At 47.3% G+C, this 18,386-nt stretch overlaps 1 protein-coding gene across 1 annotated transcript in view; it reads left to right on the forward strand.

The window, feature by feature from the left end:
* The window catches only part of PLCB2 (phospholipase C beta 2), a 44,734-nt gene that overhangs the window by 7,144 nt on the left and 19,204 nt on the right, over positions 1–18,386 (forward strand). Inside the window, exons 4-21 of the mRNA XM_044660031.1 lie at positions 570–710; positions 1,128–1,207; positions 1,372–1,425; positions 1,811–1,886; positions 6,440–6,540; positions 6,725–6,891; positions 7,122–7,268; positions 7,950–8,107; positions 8,339–8,421; positions 9,639–9,723; positions 10,222–10,381; positions 10,875–10,987; positions 11,253–11,349; positions 13,514–13,598; positions 13,745–13,869; positions 14,529–14,683; positions 15,363–15,527; positions 17,061–17,160. Of these exons, the coding sequence (XP_044515966.1) occupies positions 570–710; positions 1,128–1,207; positions 1,372–1,425; positions 1,811–1,886; positions 6,440–6,540; positions 6,725–6,891; positions 7,122–7,268; positions 7,950–8,107; positions 8,339–8,421; positions 9,639–9,723; positions 10,222–10,381; positions 10,875–10,987; positions 11,253–11,349; positions 13,514–13,598; positions 13,745–13,869; positions 14,529–14,683; positions 15,363–15,527; positions 17,061–17,160 (2,092 nt within the window). The remainder of the gene's footprint in view (positions 1–569; positions 711–1,127; positions 1,208–1,371; positions 1,426–1,810; positions 1,887–6,439; positions 6,541–6,724; positions 6,892–7,121; positions 7,269–7,949; positions 8,108–8,338; positions 8,422–9,638; positions 9,724–10,221; positions 10,382–10,874; positions 10,988–11,252; positions 11,350–13,513; positions 13,599–13,744; positions 13,870–14,528; positions 14,684–15,362; positions 15,528–17,060; positions 17,161–18,386) is intronic.

Here is an 18,386-nt window from a genome sequence, read left to right on the forward strand (position 1 = left end):
CTCTTCCTCTCTCTCTCTTTTTCTCTCTCTCTCACACACACAAGGAACTGGGAGAGATCAGCAAGGAAACAGAGATGGCTAGAAGTGTTGTCTAGAGCCCATCTCTGCAAACCACCCAGGCCCCTGAGCTCCCCAGACGTGACCCGAGTCCCCTAGTTGCTGCTCATTTACTTGTGTAGGACCCCTTGCTTGGGCTGGGCAGGGGACACTGGTAGGGAAACTCGAGGAGGGGGCAGAAGTAGTGAGCTTGGTCCTTAGGGATTGGGAAGCAAGACTCCCAAAGGCAGCCTGATACCCAGGATGGGGCTGTCTCACGTGGGATGAATCCGTTCTCCTTTCTGGATAATGATAGGATGGAAAGGAGGGAGTAGGGAAATGGCTCCCAGGAAGGGAATGGGTTGTTTGGGGTCTCCCCAGAGCTAGGCATGGGGTCTCCAGTGGTTGAAATCCTTGGAAGAGGAGGGGCTGAGAGAACGACATATTGCTAGGGTTGGGGCAGTTTCCTCACTTGCCCCCTCCCTCCCTATCACCCCGGCCCTTCAAACCCCTCTTGAATGGGGCTATTATAGACCCAGAAACTTCGAGAAGTTTTCAACTTGGACTTCCCTGACAACACGTTCTTGCTGAAGACCCTGACTGTGGTGTCTGGCCCAGACATGGTGGACCTGACCTTCCATAACTTTGTCTCCTACAAAGAGAATGTCGGCAAGGTGTGTGTGTGTAAGAGGGACGGCAAGGAGAGTTTCAAGATGTAATGGGGATAAAAGAAGCTAAGGGATTCAGTGGATTGAGAGCCAGGCCTAGAGATGGGGGGGGTTGTCCTATGTTCAAATCCAGCCTCAGACACTTCCTAGCTGAATGACCCTGGGCAAGTCAGTTAACCCCCACTGCCGAGCCCTGACCACTCTTCTGCCTTGGAACCACTATATGGTATTGATTCTAAGATGGAAGATATGGGCTCAAGAAAAAAAAAGACATAATGGGGAAAGGTTCAAGGATACAGTTTACTGGCTCATAGGAAGGAGAGCCCCTTGGGCTCAGTTCAAAAGAAAGGGCAGAAAAAGAAGCACCCTCTTGGGGTTACGATGGAGCCTGGACTCTGTTCTCTCCTCTCTTGTCTCCTGTAGGACTGGGCTGAAGACGTTCTGGCTTTGGCTAAGAACCCATGGGCAGCCAATGCCCCCCGGAGCACATTCCTGGAGAAGATGTGAGTGATTCTTCCTCCTCTGCCCATGGTCTATGATCACTCCCACCTTCCCCACCAGGCTTTTGCTGTGAAGTCTCTGGAGAGGGTGGATGTGTTCAGGGAGGGAGAGGCGGAAGGAGGGATGAGGAACTGGGACCTCACAGGCTGATCTTTTCTTACTCCAGCCTAGTAAAGCTTAAGATGCAGCTCAACCCTGAAGGGAAGATCCCTGTGAAAAAGTAAGTGCGAGAAATTCCCATCATGCTCTCGGTTTAGCTCCTCTGTTCTTCCTCCTCCTTTCTCTATTCCACTCTCCTCCATCTCCTGACCCCTTCCCCAAATTACTTGCCTCTTCCAGAAAGAAAGAAAGGAAGGAAGGAAGGAAAGAAAGAAAGAAAAAGAAAGAGAGAGAGGGAGAGAGGGAGGGAAGGAGGGAAGGAGGAAGAAAAGAAGGGAGGAAGGAAAGAAAGAAAAAAGAAAGAAAGGGAGAGAGGGAGGGAGGAAGGAAGGAAAGAAAGAGAGAGAGAAAGAGAGAGAGAAGGAGGGAAGGAGAAAGGGAGAGAGAGAGAGGGAAGAAGGAAGGAAGGAAGAAATTGTATCACTCCCTGTATCTTCCCGCTTCAGTTTCTTTCAGATGTTTCCTGCTGACAGAAAACGAGTAGAGGCTGCACTCAGTGCCTGTCACCTTCCCAAGGGCAAAGTGAGTATGAACTTCTCTCCCCATATCATTCCATCTTTCCCCACTCCAACCCCTTTCTCATTTCCTCTTGCCCTCAGCCAGGGATGATTGTCAGGGTACTTTTCATATTAAGAAGGCTGAGGAGGAGGGGCAGCTAGGTGGCTCAGAGAACAAGGCCTGAAGATGGGAGACCCTATGTTCAAATCTGGCCTCAGACGTTTCCTAGATGTGTGATCCTGGGCAAGTCACTTAATCTGGTCCTTACTGTTCTTCAAAGTATTGATTCTAAGACAGGAGGTAAGAGTTGTTTTTTTTTTAAAGCCTATGGAGGATCACTGGAGCCAACTTTCTTTATGTAGATTTACTGAGAACGATTTCATCTTTCCCTACTAATCCATAGTGCTCAGTTCTTTAAAAAAAATAATGGCAACATTAGGGTAGCTGTGTGGCTCAGTGGATAGAGAACCAGGCCTCAGGAGGGCCTGGGTTCAAATTTGACCTCAGACACTTCCTAGCTGTGTGACCCTGGACAAGTCACTTAATCCCCACTGCCTAGTCCTTACCACTCTTTTGCCTTGGAACCAATACATAGTATTGATTCTAAGGTAGAAGTTAAGATTAAAAAAAAAAAAAAGACACTAGCTAGCATTTATTTATTTACTTTTTAAAACCCTTATCTTCTGGCCCAGAATCAACATTGTATTGGTTTCAAGGAAGAAGAGTGGTAAGTGCTGTGGGAGAAACACACCCAAGTTCTTAGCAGGGTCTCCCCCCAAGAATGAGAGACTCAAACTTCATTCCAGAAGTAAGAAAATAATTTTACTTGGAGAGTTGTTGTTGTTGTTGTTGTTGTTTTGTTTTGTTTTTAAGATAGTGCCATAACCTCAAAACTGATGGAATAGTCTGGAGGCTAACTGGAGAGCCTTGGAGCTAACAGAGTATCCTGGGGGCTAATAGGGTAGCTCAAGGCTTATATATTTATTATTGGCCTGGGTGCTTGCCACTTCCTATTTCAGGGAAGTCTCTACCTTTTCCCAGAATACCTCACCCCTGGGCCTTACTACCTGGAAAATGAGCAGAAGGAGGAGGGTCCAAATTCAGGTGGAGGTGTGTTTCGGGGCCCGATGCATCTTCGGTGAACTTGGGGACCCCAGGAAGGGAATAAGGAGCATAGGTTGAGGGGGGTTCCCCTGGATTGCCAGAGCCCTTGGCACACACGTCCCATGTTCCCCACATTGTCCCACTTATCATTTGTCAATGTGGGAGAAGTCTCGTTACCTGCTAGAAGGTCTTACTGTGAGAGGGGGATACAGTACAGTCGAGGACCACTATTGCTGATTAATAATGCCGAAGGGTCCAAAACTAAGGCAAATGCAGAACAATAGGAGCAATTAATAATGCAGAGCAGCCCGGAGCTGGTACCAGGACAGCCTAACAGCTGACAGAGCTGGTGCACAGAACAGAACAGTACAGTACAGAACCAGTACTGCTGATTAACGATGCAGAACGGCTCCCTGATTAATAATACAGATTCGGAAATTTCTGCTTGACTTGGGCTGCAAGTACAGATTTTCCAGTTTAATGTTTACCTCGTGCCAAGGAATGAGCAGGAAAAGATTTCAGAACACCAGGGTCCTGTTTCTATCACTGCCCCTCACTGCCCACTGCCCACCTCTGTCATAAGGGCTAGGCCATTGATATTAAGTGATTTGCCCAGAGTCACTCATCTGAGTCCACATTTAAACCCAGGACTTCCCATCTCCAGGTCTAGTTCTCTAACCACTCTTCCATCTAGCTGCCCTTAACAGCTAAGAGTGCTTTAAGATTTGCAGTATATTTGATCTCCATAACAACCCTGAGAAGTAGGTGCTATTATTATCCCCATTTACAGATCAGGAAACTGAGGCTGAAAGAATTCAGGTCTTCTTGACTCTAAGTGCAATACTCTATCCTTCCTACCTGTGATATAAAGATGGCATTCCTGGTTCTACCATCATTAAGGAACATGCTTTGAGTTATATTTTCAAGTAGTGGGGGTGGTAGAAAAGGATCTTGGGATCAGAGTGGAGCTAGACCTGAATGTGGCTTGATAAGTCCTTTCCTGAGTAGTAGGAAGAGCTAACTAGATTAGTGATGTCAAACTCAAATAGAAATTGGCAGGGGTAGGGGTGCGAACACTGAGCAGGACACAAGGATTCCTGTGAACCATATATTGACTTCAAAGACCACCCATGCTTAGATATGTCTTTATAAATACATTGAGACATTGAAGAGAGACAGAGACACATTTTAATGTGGCCCAGGCTGCAGTGGGGAGTGCTGTGGACCATGTGAGGACCTCGTATTGGACATCTCTGGTCTAGATCAAAGGACGCTTCTTACAGGGTGCTCAGGAGCTTCTGATGGTCCTCGAAATCCTTTAAAGGAGATTACAAGGTCAAAACTATTTTCCCAACACTAAAACATTTTAAGGCGGTTGGTCCGTGGATAGAGCACTGGGCCTGGAGGCAGGAAGAGTTGAGACTTGTGACCCTGGGCAAGTCATTTACCTGCTGATTGCCTGAAAAAAAAAGATTTGCTAGATCTGTTGGAAAAGGGAATGGCGACCCATTCCAGTGTCTTTGCCAAGAGAACCTCATGGGCAACTATGGTCCATGGTGTCACAAAATTCAGGCAGCTAGGTGGCATGGTGGAGAGAGCGTTGGACCTGGAGTCAGGAAGACTCATCTTTCTGAGTTCAAATCCACCCTCAGACACTTACTGATTGTGTGAGCCCAGACAAGTCACTTTACCTTGTTTGTCTTGGTTTCTTGATCCATCAAATGAGCTGGAGAAGAAAATGGCAAACCATGTCAGTGTCTTTGCCAAGAAAACCTCACATGGGGTCACGAAGAGTCAGATGCAAGTGAACAATAAAGATATTTTCATTTCAAATATGGTAAATATTGATCAGTTATGACCTGCATAAATACAATATTTTTAATAGTGTAAGGAGACAAAAAAAAGTTTGAGAATGACCAGCCTACAGAATCTCCTAAGTAGCTTCCAAATCTGTTGGAAAAAACTCTTTTTTTATTTTTCATTTTTGAGACTGAATCGATGGTTTCACTGGCATAGGGAGCACCATGAAGAAACTCCCTTTGCCAGTACAGATCTTCAACTACTCTGCAATGAGTATTTTTCTTACTCATATCCCCAGAGCCTGACAAGTAGCAGAGACTTGATAAATGCTTGTTGATTGATTGATTTTTTTTTAATTTTAAACCCTTAACTTCTGTGTATTGATTTATAGGTGGAAGATTGGCAAGGGTAGGCAATGGGGGTCAAGTGACTTGCCCAGGGTCACACAGCTGGGAAGTGTCTGAGGCCAGATTTGAACCTAGGACCTCCTGTCTCTAGGCCTGGCTCTCAATCTATGATTGATTGATTTTAGGGGATACTGGCTGAGATGGTTTGTGATGAGATTAAGTGACTTCTCCACTGCTGATACGGATTAGAAGCAAGATTTGAACCCAGATCTCCCTGACCCTGAGGGGGGCTTCTCAGCTCTGCCATGTTGCTTCTCAAAGCCCCAGTGTTCTAGAGTTCTTTGTAGAACTGATCTTGGGAACCCTCCAGGGTTGTATTCATGTTAAGAACTACAAGGGGATCTCATAGTCGTAGTCAGGACTGAGGAGGAGATCCTCAGTAGAGGAATATAGAGAATATAGAGGAATAGAGGACGCCTGAGGCATAATAGGAGGTGTGTGGTGCCAGAAAATCTGGGTTCTTGGGCTGATTTTGCCTCGAATCAGCTATCTGAATGGTTAAAGAGGGTCGGGGAAAGAGAACCGTATTTGGAGTCAAAAAACTTGAGTTCTAGTCAGGGAGGTGCCTGTAAATGTTTAATAACCAGTTTCTCCCAGGAAAAAAAATGTATACAACTTTTTCCTCCATCACTTTCTTGAGTCTCGAAAATTAAAAACAAAACAAAACAAAACCTGGAGGAAGCTGGGTGGCTCAGTGGATTAAGAGCCAGGCCTAGAGACGGGAGGTCCTAGGTTCAAATCTGGCCTCAGACATTTCCCAGCTGTGTGACCCTGGGCAAGTCACTTGACCCCCATTGCCTACCCTTACCACTCTTCTGCCTTGGAGCCAATACAGTATTGACTCCAAGACAGAAGGTAAGGGTTTAAAAAACAAATACAAATGGCACTATTATCATTATTGCCTTTATTCTAAAGAAACTGTAGTAATTGCTCAATAGCTCTTTGTTAATTGGAAATGGAAACTTCTTCCTTCTTCCTTCAGTTGGTTCCTGGTGTCTGGCACCTTATCTGCTATCATTTCTTTTTCTTCTTTTTTTTAAAAGATATTTTATTTTCCCAATTAACATGTTTGCTGAAGTTATAAGATCCAAACGATCTCCCTCCCTTCCCTGTCCCCTCCCGGAGATGGCAAGTAAGCAGTTGGATCTGGGTTCTACAACCTTCCCTCTTTTCTGCAGTGATAGAGATGGAGAAGGGTTCCGAAAGGGAGCCATTGGTAGATAGTTCACCGATCATTTATTTGTTCCCTCCTCTTCCCCACCCCAGAATGACTCCATCAACCCGGAGGATTTCCCTGAGCCCGTCTACAGGAGCTTCCTCATGAGTCTGTGTCCTCGACCTGAGATCGATGAGATTTTCACCTCTCAGTGAGCTTCCTGGGCATGAGCTGGGGATGTGGCCAAAGGGAGAAGGGCTGGGCTGGGCCAGGGGACTGGGCTCTCAGGGGTGACATCAGCAGACTCTCGCCTTCCCTAGGAGGTCTTATTAGAGTCCCTGCAGAATCCTTGGGGATTAGGCATCTAAGATTTTCCTTCCCCACTCGGTCTGCAGCCATGCCAAAGCGAAGCCTTACATGACCAAGGAGCATCTGACCAAGTTCATTAACCAAAAGCAGCGGGATGCCCGACTCAACTCCCTGCTCTTCCCACCGGCCCGACCCGACCAAGTACAGTGTCTCATCGAAAAGTATGAACCCAGCGGCATCAACATCCAGAGGGGTGAGGCTCCAGCCCTTGACTTACTACTTTTTTTTTTACTTTCATGAGCTCTTGAATTCCCAGCTCTCTAGGTCACTGTCTCCATTCTCCTTCTCTTTTGTGGTACCCGAGCACTTTTCTAGCCACTCTCCCATACCCAGTGAGATCTCCTGACCCCCTCCTTTTTAACTAGCAGTGAGGAACAGACTTCAGTACCCCGTCTCCAATAATGGCATTTCCCTCTTCCTCAGGTCAGCTGTCCCCAGAGGGAATGGTTTGGTTTCTCTGTGGTCCTGAGAACAGTATAGTGGCCCAAGACAAACTGATACTGCATCAGGACATGAGCCAGCCTCTGAATCACTACTTCATCAATTCCTCCCACAACACCTACCTGACAGGTGAGGTTTGAGAGCTTTGTCCTTTTGTCTATTTTATTTTATTTTTAAACCCTTACCTTTGAACTTAGAATCAATACTGTGTATTGGTTCCAAGGCAGAAGAGCGGTAAGGGCTAGGCAATGGGAGTTAAGTGACTTACCCAGGGTCATACAGCTAGGAAGTGTCTGAGGCCAGATTTGAACCTCTCATCTCTAGGCCCTGCTCTCAATCCACTGAGCCATCTAGCTGCCTCCTCTTTTGTCTATTTTAAATACTAAAAGCATGATAAAATAAAAGTGACTCTTACAGCCCAGGACACCAAGGGAGACTTAGATTCAGTAGCTGCGTGATACTTTTCTGTGAATCAGTTTCCTCATTTATAAAACGAGGGGATTAGATTTAATGACTTTTCATCTTTAAAAACTGTGCTCCTGGGGGTCCTAGGTGGCTAAGTGGATAGAGTGTCATGCTTGGAATCAGGAGGACCTGGGCTCAAACCTGGGCTCAGGCACTTCCTAGCTAAGTGATTTGGGGCATCCCTTAATCCCAATTGCCTAGCCCTTACCACTCTTCTGCCTTGGAACTGATACTCGATTCTAAGGGAGAAGGGAAGGATTTAAAAAACAAGAAACCTATGATGTAATGAGAGAAGGGGATGTCTAGCCTTAATCCCGAGTGACCTTGCGCCATCCCCTCGCTCAGCTGGTCAGTTCTCCGGGCCCTCGTCCTCGGAGATGTACAGACAGGTCTTGCTCTCTGGCTGTCGCTGTGTGGAGCTTGACTGCTGGAAGGGGAAGCCTCCTGAAGAAGAGCCCATCATCACTCATGGTTTCACCATGACCACAGACATCTTATTCAAGGTGGGATGATGGGGAAGGAGAAAGAGAAGGGGTGGTCAGACACCTGGGAAGGGGCTACATCACCGTGACTATGCGAGATGGGAGGGCTCAGGGAAGAACTAAGATCTAGAGTTTTAAGGAAAAGGAAGGTGGATGGAGAGGGGGAAGGAATAAATCGTGTGGAGGGGTTGGAAAGGGGCTCTGTGAAGGGCATCCTTGGGGTTCTAATTCTCACTAATCCCCTTTCCCCAGGATGCAGTAGAGGCCATTGCTGAGAGTGCCTTCAAGACCTCCCTCTACCCGGTCATCTTGTCCTTCGAGAACCACGTAGACTCGTGAGTGTCCTCCCTGTATCGGGAACTTGGGAATTCTTGGCCCCTTGCCTCCATTTCTGACTTCCCACCTCCACTTCCAGCCTTCTTGGAGCTCTCTTCAGTTTCCTCAAGAAGGAAACTCCTCCATCAGCTCCCCCAAGTCCCTAGTCTCTATCATCCAGGCTTCCTCCCCGAAGCCCTTGGACCAACCTAACCTAATGATTCCATTTTAATGGAAGGGCAGAGGTGGGCAAGATGGCTTGGGGGCCCATCCCCTTCTCTGTGAGATCTGGTGGGAGAAAGGATGAGGCCTCTCTCTCAGGTCCACAGGCTACTTTACTATTCCCTTTACTCATTTTGTTAACCACTTAATTAAAAAAAAACTTATTTTCAATTAAAAAGCACTTATTTTTGCTCCCTCTTTCTTCCTTGGGAGAAAAAGAAAAACAAGGCTCTTGTAACTAATATACATAGTCAAGTAAAACAATTTCTTATGCTGGCTGCATCTAAAAATATATGCCTCCTTCTTCACTTTGAGTCCATCACCTCTCTTGGTGGGTGGCAAAATTTTGTCAGGAGGTGGGTAGCATACCTTTGTAAATGGATGGTCTTTGTATTGATTAGAGTTCTTACATTTTTAAAAGTTGTTTGCCTTTAACATGTTATTGTATAAGGGGGCAGCAAGGTGGCTCAGTGGATAGAGAGCCAGGTATGGAAAAAGGGAGATCCTGGGCTCAAACCTGGCCTCAGGCACTTCCTGGCTATGTGACCCTGGGCAAGTCATTTACCCTCCATTTTCTAGCCCTTACCACTCTTCTGTCTGAACCAATACTTGTATAAATTGTTTTGACTTTTCTCACTTCCCGATGAATCAGTTCAAAGAAGTCTTCCTAGATTTTTCAGAAGCCATCGCTTTCATTCATTCATTCTTTTTTTTTTTTTTTTTAACCCTTACCGGAATTCCAGCTGAGAATTGGTATTAAGTGTTGGCTCCAAGGCAGAAGAGCCATAAGGGTTAGGCAATGGGAGGTAAGTGACTTTCCCGGTCACACAGTCAGGAAGCGTGTTTGAAGACAAATTTGAACCCAGGATCTCTCATCTCTAGGCTTGACTCTCTACCTATCTACCTAGTTGCTCCCCTTTAATTATTTCTTCCGTCACAATATTATTAATTACATTCCTATACCACTGATACATATCCTATTCCTTTCCCTCTTACCTCACCCTATTCCTTGCAGGCCTCGACAACAGGCTAAGATGGCAGAGTACTGTAGGACCATATTTGGGGACATGCTGCTCACTGAGCCCCTGGACAAGTTCCCTGTAAGTGGCATCCTTGAGGACACAGATTGTTTCTTCCTTTGGGTTTGTATCACTAGCACATATCAAAATACCAAAATACAAAATCAGATTTAATAAGTACTTATTAATCCATTGATTGTTGCACACCAGGAGAGCAATTAGGAGACTAGATCATGGTTGATTACAAGGCGCCTGAGTTCTGAAGGTGAATTTGGGGTTTGGATCCTGTGCTATTTGCCTCAGGGAAGGTTAGCTAGCTCTTATGTAGCTTTAAGATTGGCAAAGTGCTTTGCAAATCTTATCTCATTTTATCCTTATGTCAACCCCGGGAGGGAGGTGCTATTATTAATCCCCATTTTATAGATGAGAAAACAGAGGCAGAGAGAAGGTAAGTGACTTGCCCAAGGTTATATAGCAAGTCTGAGACTGATTTGAACTCAGATCCAAAGTTTAATCCTAGTTGCTGTCAAGAGAGGTTAGGTGACATAGCTCTGATGTTCTCCTCTCTATACCCCTCAGCTGAAGTCAGGGGTCCCCCTCCCCAGTCCCCAGGACCTTCTGGGCAAAATCCTTATCAAGAATAAGAAGAACCAGTCCCCCGCTCCTGTTCCACCCAAGAAAGGACTGTCTGCTGAAACAGAGGGTAGCCAGGCCAATGCAGCCATGGGTGAGGACACAGGTAAGAAGACTTGATGTGATGGGCTGGATCAGTGGGGTTGGGACAGGGGGTGGAGACTCAAAAAGGGTGATGGAGGGTGATTTTGGGACTGGAGGGACTGATCTTTGTCTGCGGTAAATGGGGACCTGTTCTAGAACAAAAGGTATTATGAAAACAGGATTCTTATTAATGAGGGGTCAGGGGAGCGGTGAGTTTCCCCATAGACGATCCTGATGAAACTATGTTAGGAAGGCCCTGGAAAATGAGTGGAGGGAGAACTAAATTTGGAATCTAGAAGATCTCAGTAAGAGGTCTCCCTTCAAGTCCTCCCTTGAAAGTGTGCCAGCTTTGTGACCCTGGAAAGACACTTAGCCTCTGTGAGCTCTGGTTTCCGCATCTGTAAAATGGACCCAACTATCGCCTCAGGTTGTTAGTGAGGGTCAAATGACAAATATGTGTATAACTCTTTGCAAATCTTAAAGTCCTGTGTAAATGTAAGATATTCTGGTAACAGTGTGGGTTGGTGAAGAAGAAGCTGAGCTGGAGGAAGAGGAGGAAGAAGAAGAAGAAGAGGAAGAATCAGGTAGCCTGGATGAAGAGGAAATCAAGAAGATGCAGTCGGATGAGGTATGAATGAAGAGGTAACAGAAAGGCCCTCCCTTCTCCTCATCCCACCTGAAGGTTATTCACTCCATCCCGGCCTTCTCCATAGGAACCAGCCCCCAGGCTCCCCTGTGCTTGCATCTCCCAGGTAGTAGATAGAGTCTGTAAGGGTGAGGTGGGATGATCAGAACAACTGAGTTCTAGAAGCTTCCCGTGAGTCCTTCCTGCTCCCCATTAACCCGCTGCTCCCCTCTTTGTATCTTCCTCCAATCTCTATCCCTTTTGCCAGGGCACAGCTGGCCTGGAGGTGACAGCATATGAGGAGATGTCTAGTCTGGTCAACTACATCCAGCCCACCAAGTTCATCTCCTTCGAGTTCTCCTCCCGTGAGAGACAGTGGGATAGGGCTGGGGATGCTGGGAAAGGGGAGAGAGTGGCTTTGAAAGGGTGAGACCTATAAGAAGGCTGGGGAGGGAGAGGCCACTGGGATAGAAGAGCAGAGGAGTAATTGGGATGGGAAGAAAACCACTGGGAGGAGCACTGTGTTAGAGGATGGGAAAGATCACACTGGGCGGCATTCTGCCACTTTCCTTCCCGTTTGCCCCATAGCCCTGCCTGCTACTGTCTATAAATGCCTCAGTATTGTAAAGTTTGGTGAGAAACTGAGTCACCATAACTCTGAACCCTCTGCCTCTCCTCCCCAGAGCCCCCTTGTGCTAATCTAGATGGCCTCTACAGCTCCCAGCAACAAGACAGTCCCTCTTTGTAAAAAAATCACCTACTGCTAGGCCTTTCCCCTACAGGCTTTGCTGGGGAAACAGGAGCCACAGCAAGGCTATAAGAACAGCAGGAATTCTTTAGGGACTGATGGGTTGATGGAAAGATGCCAGACCAAACCTCAAAGTCTCCTGCTAACTTCCAGAGGTGCTGAGAGGAGAGAGGAACCAAGGCAGTGTGCATGTGGGCATCTGCGTGCATGTATACCCATCCTTCCTGTGTATACCTACACATGTATAAATCTGTACCTGGGGTAGCTAGGTGGCTCAGTGGATAGGGAGCTAGGTTCAAATCTGACCTTAAATACTTCCTAGCTATGTGACCCTGAACAAGCCATTTAACCCTAATTGCCTAGCCCTTACCTCTCTCCTGAAGTAGAACCTATACTTAGTGTAGACTCTAAGAAAGAAGGTAATGGTTTCTTAAAAAGAAATTGAATTTTGTGCCTTCCCAACAGGTCATAAGATCATAGGATATTAGTAACAACAATAATAAAAAATGACCATATTAAAGGTTTGCAAAGTGCTGTTTTCTCATTTGATCCTCACAACCCTCATAGGAAGTTGGTGGTATCCCCATTTTACAGATGAGGAAACTGAGGCTAAAAGAGGTTAGGTGACTTGCCTAGGGCCATACAGCTCATAAATGTTTGAGGCAGAATTCAAACTCAAGCCTTCCAATTCTTAGCACAGGGCCAAGAACATAAGAGGTGCCTAGTAAGTGTTTATTGATATATTTTGGCATCTTTTTTTTAACCCTTACTTTCTTTTTTTGGGGGGAGGGGGTAAGAAAAAGGATTTTATCATTAAGCAATAACTCATGGATGGAACTATAGCTTTTGACATGCACTACCCACAGGGCTAATGAAGTTGATTTGATTAGGAATTCTTCAAATAGGAGGAAGGGTATCACTTCTAACTTAACCCTTACTTTCTATATTAAAATAGATACTAAGACAGAAGAGTAGTAAAGGCTAGACAATTGGGGTTAGTTGACTTTCCCAGGGTCACACAGTCAGGAATACCTGAGGTCAGATTTGGACCTAGAATCTCTGGTTTCCAAGCCTGGGTTTTTTGATTTGACTCCAAGTTTAGCACCCTATCCATTATGTGACCTAGCAACTGGAAGGGAGCCAAAGAAAGCATGTATTAATACATAAGGCAGTTGGTTCAAAAGATCGAACACTGGGACTAGTGTTAGGAAGACCCAAATTCATCTAACCTGAGAAAGACTAGCTGTGTGATCATGATCAAGTCACTTAGCCTTTGACTCAGTTTCCTCAACTATAAAATAGAGATCATAATAGTAGGGTTGCTGTGAGAATCAAATGAGAATATAGTGGAAAGGTATTTAGCACAGTGACTGGCACATAGTAGGTACTTAATAAGTGCTCATTCCTTTCCTTAGTTCCATCTAACATCACAATTGGCTCATGCTCCCATTTCTCTTCATTTTCATAGGAGCATAGATTTAGAGCTAGAAGGAGACAATAGAAGCCATCTCTTCCAGCCCCCTAATTTTACAGAGGAAGAAAATGGGGCCCAGACAGGTTAAGATGGCTTGTCTGACTTGATACAACTAATAAGTACTGAATTGGGATTCAAACTCATATCCTTTCCCTTGAATCCATCCCCCTTTATTATCCTGCCTCCAGCCTTGGCGGGTGAGGGCATGGGGCTGATAGGGCAGCCCCACACCAGGCCCTGACATGCTGGCGTTCAGCAGCGGGCCAGGGGCCAGAGGAACCTGCTACAAATTTCTTTCCCATCCCAGAGAAGAACCGGAGTTATGTCATCTCTTCCTTTACGGAGCTGAAGGCCTATGATCTGCTCACCAAGTCCCCTGTGCAGTTTGTGGAGTATCCTTTGTGACACACGGGTGGGGACTTTGGAGTTTTTTGGAGGGGGGCCAGCGGAGGGTATCACTGGACCATCCCGGAGAAGTGGGCCGGGGCACCGGTCGGGGTCACTCTGATGGCAAGTCAGGTTCCTATACCCAGGACAGCTATAACAAGAGGCAAATGAGTCGGATCTACCCCAAGGGCACACGGATGGACTCATCTAACTACTCTCCCCAGATGTTCTGGAACGCAGGCTGCCAAATGGTTGCCCTCAATTTCCAGACTATGGGTGAGTACAGATCCTAGATGCTCATGGCATGGGTGGTTCCTTACCCAGTACAGACCACCATTCCCCTGGGCCCCCGGCCCCCCCCCCCGGGCACTAAGCTATGCCCATGTCCCTTTCCTGTCTGTAGCGATGGTCTACATTTGTATTGTAGGGGACAGTGTGTGTGTGTGTGTGTGTGTGTGTTTGAGCTTGAGCAAGGGGTGTCTATAATTATACATGTTGGTTCATGCTTCTGTGTGTGTGTGTGTGTTTGGGGCTGAAGCCGAGGCTTTCTTCTTCTCTCCTACCTGTTTTGTTCTTTTTCTGGACCAGACCTCAAAAATCCCATGCCATGACCCGTCCTTGTCCCCTCTTGGGTCCTGCCTCTGTGGCCCTTCTTTTGAGGAGAAAGAGTAGGGGAGTAACTCTAAAGATCATGGCCGGAGGCCTTCCTGATGTGGGAAACTCTGTCCCCCATCATGCCATCCTGCCCTTTGAGTAAGGAAGGGCAGAAGCCCACTGGATTGGAGAGAGGGAGGTCAAGGACCCGCTTAGTCATTTGGAAACAGAACTAGAAACTGAAGGTCTTGCTGGCCAGCTCTCCTTGGCACCGTCCCTGCTGTCTGGCCAGCGCTTGTCGGTCAGGGTCTCCTTTGCCATCCACCATCCCATGCCCGTAGATATGCCCATGCAGCAGAACATGGCACTGTTTGAGTTCAACGGGCAGAGCGGCTACCTTCTCAAGCACGAGTTCATGCGCCGGCCGGACAAGCATTTTGACCCATTCTCTGTGGACCGCATCGATGTGGTGGTGGCCACCACTCTCTCCATCACGGCAAGAACTCTGGGAGGAGCGAGCCAGGGACTGGGGTGGGGGGGACGGATGGGAGAGGGAAGGTGAGCCCCGAGGGAGCTGCGACTTCAGCGAGTGGGTTGGACTAATGACTTGGGCGATGAGGCTTGGGGAGTTAGGGGGGTGGTACTCCTTCTTCCCCTCCTCCCCCTCTCCTGAGATCCCAGAAAACTTCAACCCCAGCAGCTTCAAGAAGCTTCCTGCAGTAGCAGGTTACCTTGGAAACTGCCTCCTCCTCAGCACTGGAGGTTGCCTCTTAATCCCCATGGAAACAGAGGGGGAGGGCTGGAGGCTGGGGTGGAGGGAAGGGGGGGGGATGGATGGAATAAGTAGGGGCTGTGTGGGGGCAGCAGGTATCCTGTACAAGTAAAGATGCTCAAACGCACTGATGAGGCGGGGAAACTGAGTCAGCTCATCCTTGAGTTCATCCAGCACAGCAGAGTTGGGCTTCAGAATCGCAGAGACCCAGATTTTATTCCTAACTACTGAGCAATATTCATGTTCCCTCTCGCACATGGCCAGGGCAGAATGGAGGGACCCTCCCCATCCCTCAAGTTTTCTTACAGTGCTCGTAGGAAACCTTGGGAGAGAGCCTGGGACCTGAGGCCGGAATCCTTCCTAACGTTTTATCCCCGTCCCCCCGCCCATGCCTGCCCAATAGGTGATTTCTGGGCAGTTTCTGTCAGAGCGAAGTGTCCGAACTTACGTGGAGGTGGAGGTGTTTGGCTTGCCCGGAGACCCCAAGAGGCGCTACCGAACCAAACTGACACCCAGTGCCAACTCCGTAAATCCCGTCTGGAAAGAGGACCCCTTCGTCTTCGAGAAGGTGGGATAGGTGGGGGACAGGGCAGGGCGAGGGACAGAAAGTGTTCAGGGTTTGAGGTCATGAGCTTTCCTGTAGAAACCCGCATTCTCTTTGGGAAGATGAGAAAGTGGAAGATCGGATGCTTATGGGGGCTGGTGCCATTTCCTGCCTTCCTACCTTTCTTCTCTTAAGGCCCCGGGAGACCATGCTAGCCCAGTTGGCCAATGGATATTTTTGGTGGGGTGCAATGCTTTCTGGTAACCCGGGGACACCCAGAGCCCCACCCTTGGCTATTATAGGATTATAAGATCAGAGATTGGGCACTGTGAGACCTCAGGGATCACTAAGTGAAATCCCAGTTGGGACTGTAGACTAGCAATTTTGGTACCTGGGATAAGCTTTGAAAAATTTGCCAAATTTGCCCTCAAGTCAAAAAAATTTTTTAACTCTTACTTTCCAGCTTAGAATCAATACTGTGTATTGGCTCCGATGGGGGTTAAGTGACTTGTCCAGGGTCACCCAGCTAGGTGGTGTCTGAGGCCAGATTTGAACTCAGGACCTCCCATCTCTAGGCCTGGCTCTCTGGGCCACACAACTGTTCCCAAGACAATTTTTTTTAAACCCTTACCTTCCATCTTGGAGTCAATACTGTGTATTGGCTCCAAGGCAGAAGAGTGGTAAGGGTAGGCAATGGGGGTCAAGTGACTTGCCCAGGGTCACACAGTTGGGAAGTGTCTGAGGCCAGATTTGAACCTAGGACCTCCCATCTCTAGGCCTGGCTCTCAATCCACTGAGCTACCCAGCTGCCCCCCCAAGTCAATTTTTTAAGAGCAAATCAGTTGAAGGAGATAGAAAGAAAGAAGCCAGGGCCACAAGACTCTGTTGGGTGAGACATCCCAAGGTTCTCCTCATGACAGGAGCAGGGCAGGTGAGGCAGAGACTCTGTTTCCAGTATGCAGAAACCTCAGCTTGAGGCTCCTATGGTGAGGCATGGAATAGGGTGAGACTGGGCTAGATAAGAGCTCACCTAGGGTATAGCCACTGGGGGAGGAGGCAGACCATCTGGTAGCTTTCTATTTTAATTAATTATTCTTGCTAACTTGTTGCTCTAAGTTGGTTTTAGTTCTGCTGTAGACAAAGTGATATTAAGAGACTGCTAAATTGTAGGACCCTGGGGCAAAGCCCCAGTCATCTCATCCTAGTTATAGCCCTGGCATTGCCCTGGGGCACCAGGCTTTTCCCAGGCTGTTATAAGATCAGCCCTGTGAAATGTGACAGGACCTATGAACTATGGAGGTGTAGAGTCCAGATTGGATAATCAGGGATTGAAGGACTTCAGGAATTTGTCTCCAGCTGGGAAGTTTCCTTTGGTAATGGGTTCCAATTTTATAGAACTGGGCATCAAACTTCAGGCAATGGCATCCTTGACTAGCACTGTTGCCTCTCCACCCCTTTGCCACCCCAAGGACTTGAGGACTCTGGAACTGATGAAAGTGGAGAACTCAGCCTCCTCCTTTCCCTTCCCTTCCCTAAAACTGGTCATCCTCTCCCCAGATCATGATGCCAGAACTAGCCTCTCTGAGAGTGGCAGTCCTGGAAGAAGGAGGCAAGTTCATTGGGCACCGAATTATCCCAGTCCATGCCCTGCACTCAGGTAAGGGAGCCCCTGGGCATGGAGAAGAGGTAAAGTCCAGGAAAACTGACAATGGGAGCAGGGGAAGAAAGGGGAATGTCTTCAATGGAGCCCGTCCAGCCAGGAGGCTGAACCCAGATGCTCCTCACTTCCCAGATGTGAGGATTTGGGATATGGTGAGAGGGGACCCCCAACCAGCACCTCTCTAGACCAGAGCTTGAGTAGAACCTGGCCTGGGAGAATGGAAGCCAGGACTGGGTGATCTCAGAGGACAGGTGGGCTTTGCCCAGGACCTGATGATGGGCTCACCATCATTTCTGGTCCTTAGAGAGGGAGGGAAAGGACCAGCAATGGCCTTGTCTATACTGGTGTAACAGTAATAAGGAAAGGGATAGGGACTAGATGTGATTTGGGGACTCCCAGAGGAGGAAACCCCCTCTGTCCGCACCTTCCCTGCCCCTTATGGTAACAGAGAGTTGCCTAGGCTGCGGAGAAGACTGGTCCAAGGTCATAGAGCCAGAATATGCCAGAGGCAGTAGCGGAACCCAGGCTGACTCTATCTACTAGGCCCCTGATGGCAAACCTATGGCACGTGGGTCAACACTGGCACGTGTAACCATTTTCAATGACACGCGGCTGCATACAGAGAAGTATGGGGCCACATGCCGAGGATGAAACATTTGCTGTAGTGTAGTGTAGACATTCTGTGCCAAAGGTCTGTAGGCCAAAACACTAAGCAGGTAAGTTAAAGAATTGGTTTTTGGTTTACTATATACGGTTATATATTACAATTATATATTTTTGTTATTTAAACTATAAATATCATGAAATTATGTTTTTTTTTTCTCAAAGTGACACACTACCTGAGTTATGCTCAGTTTATTGGCAAATTTTGACATGCCAAGCTCAAAAGGTTGCCCATCACTGTACTAGGCCATACTGGTTCTCAGTAATGATAGTAAATAACATTTCACATTTATCTCACTCCCTTAATGTTTATAAATCCTCTTACAATAACCATATAAAGTAGGGAGTGGAGTGGGAATCTGGGAAGCTCAGTGGATTGAGAGCCAGGCCTAGAGGTCCTAGGTTTGAATCTGGCCTAAGATACTTCCTAGCTGTGTGACCCTGGGCAAGTTCACTTAACCCCCATTGCTTGGCCCTTACTGCTCTTCTGTCTTGAAACCAATATACAATATTGACTCTAAGATGGAAGGTAAGGATTTAAAATAAGGAGGGGGAGAGAG

The sequence above is a fragment of the Gracilinanus agilis genome, chromosome 2 (assembly GCF_016433145.1).
Source record: "Gracilinanus agilis isolate LMUSP501 chromosome 2, AgileGrace, whole genome shotgun sequence".
Classification (NCBI taxonomy): domain Eukaryota; kingdom Metazoa; phylum Chordata; class Mammalia; order Didelphimorphia; family Didelphidae; genus Gracilinanus; species Gracilinanus agilis.